The following is a 14,697-nucleotide window of genomic DNA, read 5'->3' on the forward strand; positions in this document are numbered from 1 at the left end:
TGGACTTCAACTTCCACAATTCCTTCAGTATGTGGACAACATCCTTCAGTATGTGGATGACATACTAATAGCACGGCATGGGTCAAGTTGGGTTCTCCAGATATTTTGGACGTCAACTCCTACAGTTCCTTCAGTATGTGGACAACATCTTTCAGTATGTGGATGACATACTCATGGCACAGGTATGGGCCAACTTGGGCTCGCAAGTGTTTTGGAGTTCAACTCCCACAATTCAGTATGTGGACGACATACTCATGGCACAGGTATGGGCCAACTTGGCCCCACCAGGTGTTTTGGACTTCAACTTCCACAATTCCTTCAGTATGTGGACAACATCCTTCAGTATGTGGATGACATACTAACAGCACGGCATGGGTCAAGTTGGGTTCTCCAGATATTTTGGACTTCAACTCCCACAGTTTCTTCAGTATGTGGATGACATACTCATGGCACAGGTATGGGCCAACTTGGGCCCACCAGGTGTTTTGGACTTCAACTTCCACAATTCCTTCAGTATGTGGACAACATCCTTCAGTATGTGAATGACATACTCATGGCACAGGTATGAGTCAACTTGGCCCCCCAGATATTTTGGACTTCAACTCCCACAATTCCTTCAGTATGTGGATGACATCCTTGAGATTGTGGAGGACATACTCATGACACAGGTATGGGCCAACTTGGGCCCACCAGGTATTTTGGACGTCAACTCCCACAATTCCTTCAGTATGTGGACAACATCCTTCAGTATGTGGATGACATACCCATAGCACAGGCATGGGCCAAGTTGGGTTCTCCAGATATTTTGGACATTGACTACCTCAGTTCCTTCAGAACATGGATCACATCCTTCAGGATGTGGATGACATACTTATAGCACAGGTATTGGCCAACTTGGGCCCACCAGGTGTTTTGGACTTCAACTCCCACAATTCCTTCAGTATGTGGACAACATACTCATGGCACAGGTATGGGCCAACTTGGGCCGGCCAGGTATTTTGGACTTCAACTCCCACAATTCCTTCAGTACGTGGACAACATCCTTCAGTATGTGGACGACATACTCATAGCACAGGCATGGGCCAAGTTGGGCCCACCAGGTATTTTGGACGTCAACTCCCACAATTCCTTCAGTACGTAGACAACATCCTTCAGTATGTGGATGACCTTCAGTATGTGGATGACATTTTTTCTGAGTATATGTTGATGTTAATGTAAAAAGTCACCCATTTCCTTTTCCTTTTGTGACTGCAATGTATGCCTTTCCCATTTTAGGATAAGTGGTGAGAACCCAGAGGGTGGTTCTCCTCATTGTTTCCTCCTCGTCTTCCTGGAAAGAAGTGAGGAGTGGATTGCCATCAGCAGGGTTCCCATCCTGGGCCCGGTCCTGTTCAGGATCTTCATTCATGACTTAGATGAAGGGTTAGAAGGCAGGATCATCAAGTTGGCAGGAGGGACCAAATGGGGAGGGAGAGCCAAGACTCCAAAAGACAGGAGCAGAATTCAAAACCACCTTCACAGATGAGAGAGATGATGGGCCAAAACTAAACACAATGAAGTTCAACAGGGACAAATGCAAGAGACTCCATTTAGGTGGAAAAAGGGGAAATGCAGAAAGACAAAATTGGGGACGATGCCTGGCTCGAGAGCAGGACGTGTGGAAAAGATCTTGGCATATCCTCGTGGGGAGGAAGGGGAACAGGAGCCAGGAATGTCATGCAGTGGCTAAAAAAGCCAATGGGATTTTGTCCTGCATCAAGAGGAACCTAGTGCCTAGATCCAGGGAAGTCATGCTACCCCTCTATTCCAGTGTTTCTCAACCTGGGGGTCGGGACCCCTGTGGGGGTCGCGAGGGAGTGTCGGAGGGGTCGCCAAAGACCATCAGGATACACAGTATTTTGTGCTGGTCATAGGAGTTCTGTGTGGGATGTCTGGCCCAATTCTATCATTGGTGGGGTTCAGAATGCTCTCTGATTGTAAGTGAACTATAAATCCCAGCAACTACAACTCCTAAATGTCAAGGTCTATTTCCCCCAAACTCCACCAGTGTTCACATTTGAGCATATTGAGTATTCGTGCCAAGTTTAGTCCAGATCTACCATTGTTTGAGTCCACAGTGCTTTCTGGAGACAGATGAACTACAACTCCCAAACTCAAGGCCAATGCTCACCTAACCCTTTCATTATTTTGTGTTGGTCATGGGTGTTCTGTGTGCCAAGTTTGGGTCAATTCCATCTCTAGTGGAGTTCAGAATGCACTTTGATTGTAGGTGAACTATAAATTCCAGCAACTACAACTCCCAAGGTCCAGAGAATAAAAATACAGCCTGCCTATCAGATATTTACATGATGATTCATAACAGTAGCAAAATTCCAGTTATGAAGTAGCAACGACAATAATTTTAGGGTTGGGGGTCACCACAACATGAGGAACTGTATTCAGGGGTCGCGGCGTTAGGAAGGTTGAGAACCACTGCTCTATTCTATTCTGCCTTGGCCAGACCACACCTGGAATCACCCTGTGTCCAATTCTGACCACCACAATTGAAGGGAGATGTTGACTCTAAGCTGGAATGTGTCCAAAGGAGGATGACTCAAAGGATCAAGGGTCTGGAGAACAAGCCCTATGAGGAGTGGCTTAAAGAGCTGGGCATGTTTAGGCTGAAGAAGAGAAGGCTGAGAGGAGGCATGATGAGGGCCATGTATAAATATGTGAGGGGAATCTAGTGCTTAGATCCAGGGAAGTCATGCTCCCCATGCTCTATTCTGCCTTGGCCAGGCCACACCTGGAATCACACTGTGTCCAATTCTGGGCACCACAAGCGAAGGGAGATGTTGACTCTAAGCTGGAATGTGTCCAGAGGAGGGCAACTCAAATTATCAAGCATCTGGAGAACAAGCCCTATGAGGAGCGGCTTAAGGAGCTGGGCATGTTTAGCCTGGAGAAGAGAAGGCTGAGAGAAGATATGATAGCCATGTATAAATATGTGATTGGAAACCACAGGGAGGAGGAGGGAGCAAGCTTGTTTTCTGCTTCCCTGGAGACTAGGACACGAAACAATGGCTTCAAACTACAAGAGAGGAGATTCCATCTGAACATGAGGAAGAACTTCCTGGCTGTGAGAGCCGTTCAGCAGTGGAACTCTCTGCCCCGGAGTGTGGTGGAGGCTCCTTCTTTGAAAGCTTTGAAACAGAGGCTGGATGGCCATCTGTCAGGGGTGATTTGAATGCAATATTCCTGCTTCTTGGCAGAATGGGGTTGGACTGGATGGCCCAGGAGGTCTCTTCCAACTCTTTGATTCTATGATTCTATGATTGGTCAGACCACACCTGGAATCACATTGTGTCCAATTCTGGGCACCACAATTGAAGGGAGATGTTGACTCTAAGCTGGAATGTGTCCAGAGGAGGGCGACTCAAATTATCAAGGGTCTGGAGAACAAGCCCTATGAGGAGCGGCTGAAAGAGCTGGGCATGTTTAGCCTGAAGAAGAGAAGGCTGAGAGGAGACATGATGAGGGCCATGTATAAATATGTGAGAGGAAGTCCTAGGGAGGAGAGAGCAGACTTCCTAAAAAGAATCAATTCTGGGCACCACGATTGAAGGGAGATGTTGACTCTAAGCTGGAATGTGTCCAGAGGAGGGTGACTCAAATGATCAAGGGTCTGGAGAACAAGCCCTATGAGGAGCGGCTTAAAGAACTGGGCATGGAAAGGAAGGAGATTCCACCTGAACATTTGGAAGAGCTTTCTAACTGGGAGAGGGAGCTGTTCAGCAGTGGAACTCTCTCTCTCAGGTGCCCTTGAGCAAAGAAAGGAGATGCCACCTGAACATGACCCCTTTGAGTCCCCCCAGGGGTAAGAGAAGCAGTATATAAATACTGTAAATAAATAAACATTAGGAAGATTGTGAGAGCTGTTCAGCAGTGGAACCCTCTGCCCCAAAGTGTGGTGGAGGCCCCTTCTTTGGAGGCTTTGAAGCAGAAGCTGGGTGGCCATCTATCGGGAGGGCTTTGAATATGATTTTCCTGCTTCTTGGCAGAATGGGGTTGGACTGGATGGCCCTCCTGGTCTCTTCCAACTCTAGGATTCTAGGTAACAATCTTATCTCTCTTTTTTTTAATGTGAGTCTCCTGCCAACAAAATACGTCACGTTTATCCTTACCCAAGTGATGGAAGATTCTTCTTCGTTTCTGAAGAGTGTCCAGACCTTTGATATTCCAGAAGACACAGTTCAGTTCCAAGTTTACTCTCAGGGGATTATATTACCTTTGCTTCTTCTTTTTCTCTCTCACTATACGTTTTTATCCCATTGTTTTCCTCCCCTTTGCTTCTTCTTTTTTCTCTCTCACCATAAGTCTTTGTCCCTTTGTTTTCCTCCCCTTATTTACATACATTTACATCTTATACATTTCCAACTCTGTTCACTAGACTTAACTTTTTTCGGTTTCTTATAACAACCGGTGAATTTTGGAAGACGAAAAGAAACATTTCCTTCAGATTACTCTTTTTAGCAAATGACATCAAAGCAAAGGAAACACACAGGAGGATTCGTTAAGCCAAATATTAACCAGGTGCAAATTTAAACTATTAACTACTAAACTAGACATAGTTAATTAAATCGACAAAATCGACACATCGACAAAATCACGATCGGTCAACTGCAAAAGGATCTGTGCGCATCATTCGAAAATACATCACACAGTCCTAGACGCTTGGGAAGTGTTCGACTTGTGATTTTGTGATACGAAATCCAGCAGAGAGATCTCATTTGCTGTGACATACTGTGCTTTTGTGTCAATAATAATAATAATAATAATAATAATAATAATAATAATACATCACACAGTCCTAGACACTTGGGAAATGTTCGAATTGTGATTTTGTGATACGAAATCCAGCATAGAGATCTCATTTGCTGTGACATACGGAGCTTTTGTGTCAATAATAATAATAATAAAAATAATAATAATACATCACACAGTCCTAGACACTTGGGAAATGTTCGAATTGTGATTTTGTGATACGAAATCCAGCATAGAGATCTCGTTTGCTGTGACATACGGTGCTTTTGTGTCAGTAAAATAATAATAATAATTAAACTAACTATTAAACTATATTTTAAAACTATTTTAAAACTATTTGAACAAACATTACACCTTAAAGAGAGTGTGGAACTGAACTTGTTTGTTTTCAGCCCAAGAGTGCTTTCACTTAATCAAGTTTATTTTATTTACTGTATTTGTATACAGTTTTGGAATCAGTTTAAATTTAATCATTTACCAACCAAACAAAACCCTGATACTAAATGATATCATAACTTGCTTCCGTCCAGAAAGCAAAGTGTGCTGACTTCTTTTTTTGCTGTTAACTTAATGTAACTGGCTCCCAAATGGATCCGTATCCTAAAGGGAATCGCTTCCCACAAGAACAACTCTTTCCACATACCTGGAAGCCATAAATGGTGTCATGTCCAACTCCAATGGAAAGGAGACATATGTAGTAATCTTTCGCCTCAGTTTGGCTGAGTGTTCAAACCGCTAGAAGAAGAGAGCAAAGAGGGTTTTTTTAGGCAAAATAATAATAATAATAGTAATAATAATAATGGATTGTCGATGTTGCAATCCCAGGTGACAGCAGGATTGCAGAGAAACAACTGGAAAAGCTGACACGATATGAGGATTTAAAGATCGCACTGCAAAGACTCTGGCATAAGCCAGTCAAGGGGGTCCCAGTGGTGATGGGCACACTGGGTGCAGTGCCTCAAGACCTTGGCCTGCACTTAAACACAATCGGCCCTGACAAAATGACCATCTGCCAGCTGCAGAAGGCCACTTTACTGGGATGCTAGCGGGGTACAAATAAAGTTAATAATAATAATAATAATAATAATAATAATAATCTGCACGCATTATTTGCCGATACATCACAGTCCTAGACACTTGGGAAGGGTCCGACATGTGATCCGACAGCCAGCAGAGTGTCTGCTGTAGACTCATCTTGTTGTGTTTCAAATAACAACAACAACAACAACACCAACAGTCCTAGACGCTTGGGAAGTATTCGACGTGTGATCCAATTCAACAGCCAGCAGAGTGTCTGCTGTAGACTCATCTTGTTGTGTTTCAAATAACAACAACAACAACAACAACAGTCCTAGATGCTTGGGAAGTACCCGATGTGTGATCCAATTCAACAGTCAGCAGAGTGTCAGCTGTGGACTCATCTTGTTGTGTTTCTAATACTACTACTACTACTACTACTACTACTAATAATAATAATAATAATAATAACAGTCCTAGATGCTTGGGAAGTGTCTGACATGTGATCCAATTCAACAGCCAACAGAGTGTCTGCTGTGGACTCATTTTGTTGTGATAATAATAATAATAATAATAATAATAATAATAATAATAACAACAACAACAATTCTAGACGCTTGGGAAGTGTCCGATGTGTGATCCAATTCAACAGCCAGCAGAGTGTCTGCTGTGGACTCATCTTGTTGTGTTTCAAATAATAATAATAATAATAATAATAATAATAATAATAATAATAATAATAATAATAACAACAGTCCTAGACGCTTGGGAAGTATCTGACGTGTGATCCAACAGCCAGCAGAGTGTCTGCTGTAGACTCATCTTGTTGTGTTTCAAATAATAATAACAACAACAACAACAACAGTCCTAGATGCTTGGGAAGAACCCGATGTGTGATCCAATTCAACAGCCAGCAGAGTGTCAGCTGTGGACTCATCTTGTTGTGTTTCTACTACTACTACTACTACTAATAATAATAATAATAATAGTAATAACAGTCCTAGATGCTTGGGAAGTGTCTGACGTGTGATCCAATTCAACAGCCAACAGAGTGTCTGCTGTGGACTCATCTTGTTGTGTTTCTAATAATAATAATAATAATAATAATAATAATAACAACAGCAACAACAACAACAATTCTAGACGCTTGGGAAGTGTCCGATGTGTGATCCAATTCAACAGCCAACAGAGTGTCTGCTGTGGACTCATCTTGTTGTGTTTCTAATAATAATAATAATAATAATAATAATAACAACAACAACAACAACAACAACAATTCTAGACGCTTGGGAAGTGTCTGACGTGTGATCCAATTCAACAGCCAGCAGAGTGTCTGCTGTGGACTCATTTTGTTGTGTTAATAATAAATAATAATAATAATAATAACAACAACAACAGTCCTAGACGCTTGGGAAGTGTCTGACGTGTGATCCAATTCAACAGCCAGCAGAGTGTCTGCTGTGGACTCATTTTGTTGTGATAATAATAATAATAATAATAATAATAATAACAACAACAACAACAATTCTAGACGCTTGGGAAGTGTCCGATGTGTGATCCAATTCAACAGCCAGCAGAGTGTCTGCTGTGGACTCATTTTGTTGTGTTAATACTAAATAATAATAATAATAATAATAACAACAACAACAGTCCTAGACGCTTGGGAAGTGTCTGACGTGTGATCCAATTCAACAGCCAGCAGAGTGTCTGCTGTGGACTCATTTTGTTGTGTTAATAAATAATAATAATAATAATAATAATAATAATAATAATAATAACAACAACAACAGTCCTAGACGCTTGGGAAGTGTCTGACGTGTGATCCAATTCAACAGCCAGCAGAGTGTCTGCTGTGGACTCATTTTGTTGTGATAATAATAATAATAATAATAATAACAACAACAACAACAATTCTAGACGCTTGGGAAGTGTCCGATGTGTGATCCAATTCAACAGCCAGCAGAGTGTCTGCTGTGGACTCATCTTGTTGTGTTTCAAATAATAATAATAATAATAATAATAATAATAATAATAATAATAACAATAGTCCTAGACGCTTGGGAAGTATCTGACGTGTGATCCAACAGCCAGCAGAGTGTCTGCTGTAGACTCATCTTGTTGTGTTTCAAATAATAATAACAACAACAACAACAACAACAACAGTCCTAGATGCTTGGGAAGAACCCGATGTGTGATCCAATTCAACAGCCAGCAGAGTGTCAGCTGTGGACTCATCTTGTTGTGTTTCTAATACTACTACTACTACTAATAATAATAATAATAATAGTAATAACAGTCCTAGATGCTTGGGAAGTGTCTGACGTGTGATCCAACTCAACAGCCAACAGAGTGTCTGCTGTGGACTCATCTTGTTGTGTTTCAAATAATAATAATAATAATAATAATAATAATAATAATAATATCAGTCCTAGACGCTTGAGAAGTATCCGACGTGTGATCCAATTCAACAGCCAGCAGAGTGTCTGCTGTGGACTCATCTTGTTGTGTTTCAAATAATAATAATAATAATAATAATAATAATAATAATAATAACAATAGTCCTAGACGCTTGGGAAGTATCTGACGTGTGATCCAACAGCCAGCAGAGTGTCTGCTGTAGACTCATCTTGTTGTGTTTCAAATAATAATAACAACAACAACAACAACAACAACAGTCCTAGATGCTTGGGAAGAACCCGATGTGTGATCCAATTCAACAGCCAGCAGAGTGTCAGCTGTGGACTCATCTTGTTGTGTTTCTAATACTACTACTACTACTAATAATAATAATAATAATAGTAATAACAGTCCTAGATGCTTGGGAAGTGTCTGACGTGTGATCCAACTCAACAGCCAACAGAGTGTCTGCTGTGGACTCATCTTGTTGTGTTTCAAATAATAATAATAATAATAATAATAATAATAATATCAGTCCTAGACGCTTGAGAAGTATCCGACGTGTGATCCAATTCAACAGCCAGCAGAGTGTCTGCTGTGGACTCATCTTGTTGTGTTTCAAATAATAATAATAATAATAATAATAATAATAATAATAATAACAGTCCTAGACGCTTGGGAAGTGTCCAATGTGTGATCCAATTCAACAGCCAGCAGAGTGTCTGCTGTGGACTCATCTTGTTGTGTTTCAAATAATAATAATAATAATAATAATAATAATAATAATAATATCAGTCCTAGACGCTTGAGAAGTATCCGACGTGTGATCCAATTCAACAGCCAGCAGAGTGTCTGCTGTGGACTCATCTTGTTGTGTTTCAAATAATAATAATAATAATAATAATAATAATATCAGTCCTAGACGCTTGAGAAGTATCCGACGTGTGATCCAATTCAACAGCCAGCAGAGTGTCTGCCGTGGACTCATCTTGTTGTGCTTCAAATAATAATAATAATAATAATAATAATAATAATAATAATAATAATAACAGTCCTAGACGCTTGGGAAGTGTCCAATGTGTGATCCAATTCAACAGCCAGCAGAGTGTCTGCTGTGGACTCATTTTGTTGTGTTAATAATAAATAATAACAACAACAACAACAACAACAACAGTCCTAGACACTTCGGAAGTGTCTGACGTGTGATCCAATTCAACAGCCAGCAGAGTGTCTGCTGTGGACTCATCTTGTTGTGTTGCAACTAATAATAATAATAATAATAATAATAATAATAATAATAATAATAGTAATACTTTATTTATAACCCACCACCATCTCTCCAAGGGGACTCGGGGTGGCTTACTTGAGGCCAAGCCCAACAATACAGCAATGCGAATAAATGTATGTAGGCGAACTACAACTCAAGGTCAATGCCCACCAGACCCTTCCAAATACTGTTGGTCTGGGAGAACTGTGTGCCAATTTTGGTTCAATTCCATCATTGGTGGAGTTCAGAATGCTCTTTGATTGTAGGTGAACTATAAATCCCAGCAAATACAACTCTCAAATGACAAAATCAATCTCCCCTCCCCAACCCCACCATTATTCAAACTTGGGCGCATCCAGTATTTGTGCCATATTTGGTCCAGTGAATGAAAATACATCCTGCGTATCAGACATTACGATTCATAACAGTAGCAAAATATTTTCGTCGCAATGAAAATAATGTTGTTGTTGGGGGTCACCACAACACGAGGAACCGTGTTCAGGGGTTGCAGCATTAGGAAGGTGGAGAAACACTGTTTTAAAAGGTAACACCCTTCTGCATTTCTCAGGACTCCTGTCCTATTTACATTCTCTGTTAATTACCACCACAATCCCCAAGCAACAGATCAGACTTTTTTTGTCATTCAAAAGAAGAAGAGAATCACAAAGACGAGATATTCCTTTGCATTTCTTTTTCTTCTTCTTTTTTTGCTGAATTATTCATATTGTCGGGACACATGCCTTCATAATGAATTTGATATTAGTTAAGGCATAAATAACTTACAGTTTTATCATTACAACAGCTGCTGGAATTTAGCAATATTAGTTCAGCAGCATCTGAATGCTGTTTTGAGGCATGAAATATTAAAATCTTAATTCTGAACAGACAGGATGACAAGATGATTCACGGTGAGAGGCTCCCCTTTGCCGATCGGCACAGAAAGGAGGCTTCTGCGTGGAAAACCATGTTTCTTGGACATCTGTTACATCTATTCATGTACAAAAGGTGTGTATGTCTATGTATGAATATATATATATAAATATATACACTAGCCATCCCCTGCCACGCGTTGCTGTAGCCCACATGGGGGTTCTGTGTGGGAGGTTTGGCCCAATTCTATCGTTGCTGGGGTTCAGGATGCTCTGTGATTGTAGGCAAACTATAAATCCTAGCAATTACAACTCTCAAATGTCAAGATTGTATTTTCCCCAAACTCCAGCAGTGTTCACTTTTGGGCATATTGAGTACTCGTGTAGAGTTTGGTCCAGATCCATCATTGTTTGAGTGCACAGTGCTCTCTGGATGTAGGTGAACTACAACTCCCAAACTCAAGGTCAATGCCCACCAAACTCTTCTAGTGTTTTCCGTTGGTCATGGGAGTTCGGTGTGCCAAGTTTGGTTCAATTCCATTGTTGGTGGAGTTCAGAATGCTCTGTAATTGTAGGTCAACTATAAATCCCAGCAACTACAACTCTCAAATGTCAAGATTGTATTTTCCCCAAACTCCACCAGTGTTCACATTTGGGCATATTGAGTATTCGTGTAGAGTTTGGTCCAGATCCATCCTTGTTTGAGTCCACAGTGATCTCTGGATGTAGGTGAACTACAACTCCAAAACCAAAGGACACTGCCCACCAAACCTTTCCAGTATTTTTTGTTGGTCATGGGAGAACTGCGTGCCAAGTTTGGTTCAATTCCATCGTTGGTGGGGTTCAGAATGCCCTTTGATTGTAGCTGAACTATAAATCCCGCAACTACAACTCCCAAATGACAAAATCAAATTTTTTTTAGCGAAGGACATACATTGGGTTGTTAGGTGTCTTGTGTCCAAATACAACCCAATGTATGTCCTTCACTGATTTGGGAGTTGTAGTTGCTGGGATTTGTAGTTCACCTACAATCATTCTGAACCCCACCAACAATGGAATTGAACCAAACTTGGCACACAGTTCTCCCATGACCAACGGAAAAGACTGGAAGGGTTTGGAGCGGACTGTCCTTTGGTTTTGGAGTTGTAGTTCACCAACATCCAGAGATCCCTGTGGACTCAAACAAGGATGGATCTGGACCAAACTTGGCACAAATACTCAATATGCCCAAATCTGAACACTGGTGGAGTTTGGGGAAAAAAGAATATTGACATTTGGGAGTTGTAGTTGCTGGGATTTATAGCTCACCTACAATCACAGAGCATTCTGAACCCCACCAATGATAGAATTGGGCCAAACCTCCCACATAGAACCCCCATGTGGGCCACAGCAATGCGTGGCAGGGGACGGCTAGTAAATAAATAAAAATGACATCGTATAATCTTAAGCATTGGCAGAAAGATTTCTCATTGGGGTGAGTAGAGCAGGGGGTTGGCCCTTGTGATCCCTCTTCCAACCATTCTATGATCCCCAAGCCTATGGAAGGAAGGGTCCATTTTCTCCAATCACGACTGAGAAACTTACTTTGAGATGAAAACAGGCCACGATGGGTAATTTCTTCATAGTGAGTTGTTTGGTGGATTCCTGGTAGCTATGGCAACCACTACATTTGATTTTGGCACTGCTTCCTAGGTGTTCTGGCCTCGTAAACCTGTATTTTAAAAAAAAGAATGGATTGCACAGTCATATATTTCAATTATAAGGAGTTTCTCTTTTACACTTAGCAGGAAACTACACAAGCTTCTAACTTTGACCCCTCCGCACCTTCTCTTCACATCCGCTGTTCCAAAAGTATTACCAATTTCTTGGCTTGTACCCTGTGAAGGGCGAGAAGGCATGATCATCAAGTTTGCAGACGGGACCAAATTGGGAGGGAAAGCCAAGACTCCAGAGGACAGGAGCAGGATTCAAAACGACTTTGACAGATTAGAGAGTTGAAGGGCCAAAACTAACAAAATGAAGTTCAACAGGGACAAATGCAAGAGACTCCACTTTGGCAGAAAAAATGAAATGCAAAGATACAGAATGGGGGACGATGCCTGGCTTGAGAGCAGTACGTGTGAAAAAGATCTTGGAGTCCTCGTGGACAACAAGTTAAACATGAGCCAGGAATGTGATGTGGCGGCAAAAAAAGCCAATGGGATTTTGGCCTGTATCAATAGGAGCATAGTGTCTAGATCTAAGGAAGTCATGCTCCCCATGCTCTATTCCGCTTTGGTTAGACCACACCTGGAATATTGTGTCCAATTCTGGGCACCACAATTCAAGAGAGATATTGACAAGCTGGAATGTGTCCAGAGGAGGGCGACTCAAATGATCAAGGGTCTGGAGAACAAGCCCTATGAGGAGCGGCTTAGGGAACTGGGCATGTTTAGCCTGAAGAAGAGAAGGCTGAGAGGAGATATGATGAGGGCCATGTATAAATATGTGAGAGGAAGCCACAGGGAGGAGGAGGGAGCAAGCTTGTTTTCTGCTTCCCTGGAGACTAGGATGCAAGAGAACAATCGCTTCAAACAACAAGAGAGGAGATTCCATCTGAACCTGAGGAAGAACTTCCTGACTGTGAGAGCCGTTCAGCAGTGGAACTCTCTGCCCCGGAGTGTGGTGGAGGCTCCTTCTTTGGAAGCTTTTAAACAGAGGCTGGATGGCCATCTGTCAGGGGTGGTTTGAATGCAATATTCCTGCTTCTTGGCAGAATGGGGTTGGACTGGATGGCCCAGGAGGTCTCTTCCAACTCTTTGATTCTATGATTCTATGAGTCGCATGGGTGGCACTAGATTGGATGCAGTAATGGGCTGCCAACGTTGAAAGCAGAATCAAACCCGTTTGAAATTGCTCACATACTGATCTTAGTTGCATTCAAGTCGGGACACGCCTATTCCAATGAATTTCGAGACACACAACTTCTGCTGCAATTATTCCTTCTACCTTGTAAGCCTTCCCATTGTAAGAAGACTGAAAAGGCCAACGAGTAGTAGTTGAACTGTGGGAATCTCCCTTGTTTTACCCTTTCCACTGGCTGTCTGCTTATTATATATCCTTCCCAGTACTATACCTCCCACCAGAAACACCAAACATGACGAGGGAAGAAGGGTGTGAAGGAAAAAAGGGCAGTCCATTCATATTTACAGAGACTAGGAACTAGATTTCTGGGTCGTGACACTCTTGGGTGTTCCCAACTTGGGTGTCTCTGCTGCGGTGCATATTTTACTGCCAAATGATAACAGTACGTAACATGTATTGTCAAAGGCTTTCATGGACGGAATCACTGGGTTGTTGTAGGTTTGTCCGGGCTATATGGCCATGTTCTAGAGGCATTCTCTCCTGACGTTTCGCCTGCATCTATGGCAAGCATCCTCAGAGGTAGTGAGGTCTGTTGGAAGTAGGAAAATGGGGTTATATATCTGTGGAATGACCAGGGTGGGACAAAGAACTCTTGTCTGTTGGCGCTAGGTGTGAATGTTTCAACTGACCACATGTGGACAATTTCAGCATGTGGACAATTTCAACAGAAAGGAGGAAACCATGAAAATGAACAAAATCTGGCTACCAATGTTACAACAGCAAAACAACAGAGAGGAAACAAACAAGGACATCTAATTACCTCTCAACAAAAGATTGCTCCAGGCACTGTGTAATCTGACATGGTGGTTATTGGAGTGGTCCACAATAGAAAAAACTCTAAAATTACAACAGCACAACAACAGAGAGGAAACAAACAAGGACATCTAATTACCTCTCAACAAAAGATTGCTCCAGGCAATGCCAGGCAATCAAATGCTAATCAAGGTGGTCAGTTGAAACATTCACACCTAGCTCCAACAGACAAGAGTCCTTTGTCCCACCCTGGTCATTCCACAGATATATAAACCCATTTTCTTAGTTCCAGCAGACCTCACTACCTCTGAGGATGCTTGCCATAGATGCAGGCGAAACGTCAGGAGAGAATGCCTCTAGAACATGGCCATATAGTCCGAAAAAACCCACAACAACCCAGTGATTCCGGCCATGAAAGCCTTTGACAATGACATCTAATCACCTCTCAACAAAAGATTCCCCCAGGCACTGCCAAGCCATCAAATGCTAATTAAGGTGGTCAGTTGAAACATTCACACCTAGCTCCAGCAGACAAGAGTTCTTTGTCCCACCCTGGTCATTCCACAGATATATAAACCCAATTTTCCTAGTTCCAACAGACCTCACTACCTCTGAGGATGCTTGCCACAGATGCAGGCAAAACGTCAGGAGAAAATGCCTCTAGAACATGGCCATATAGCCCGGAAA

At 41.9% G+C, this 14,697-nt stretch overlaps 1 protein-coding gene across 3 annotated transcripts in view; it reads right to left on the reverse strand.

Annotated features, from left to right (window-relative positions):
* LOC132780020 (ubiquitin carboxyl-terminal hydrolase 22-A) overlaps nucleotides 1-14,697 on the reverse strand; it is a 204,119-nt gene that overhangs the window by 15,028 nt on the left and 174,394 nt on the right. For all 3 annotated transcript variants that reach the window (XM_067461689.1, XM_067461688.1, XM_067461690.1), the window contains 2 exons: nucleotides 11,938-12,064; nucleotides 5,447-5,538 (listed from right to left, as the gene is read on the reverse strand). In XM_067461689.1, the coding sequence (XP_067317790.1) occupies nucleotides 5,447-5,538; nucleotides 11,938-12,064 (219 nt within the window). The remainder of the gene's footprint in view (nucleotides 1-5,446; nucleotides 5,539-11,937; nucleotides 12,065-14,697) is intronic.

The sequence above is a fragment of the Anolis sagrei genome, chromosome Y, assembly GCF_037176765.1.
Source record: "Anolis sagrei isolate rAnoSag1 chromosome Y, rAnoSag1.mat, whole genome shotgun sequence".
Taxonomy (NCBI): Eukaryota; Metazoa; Chordata; class Lepidosauria; order Squamata; family Dactyloidae; genus Anolis; species Anolis sagrei.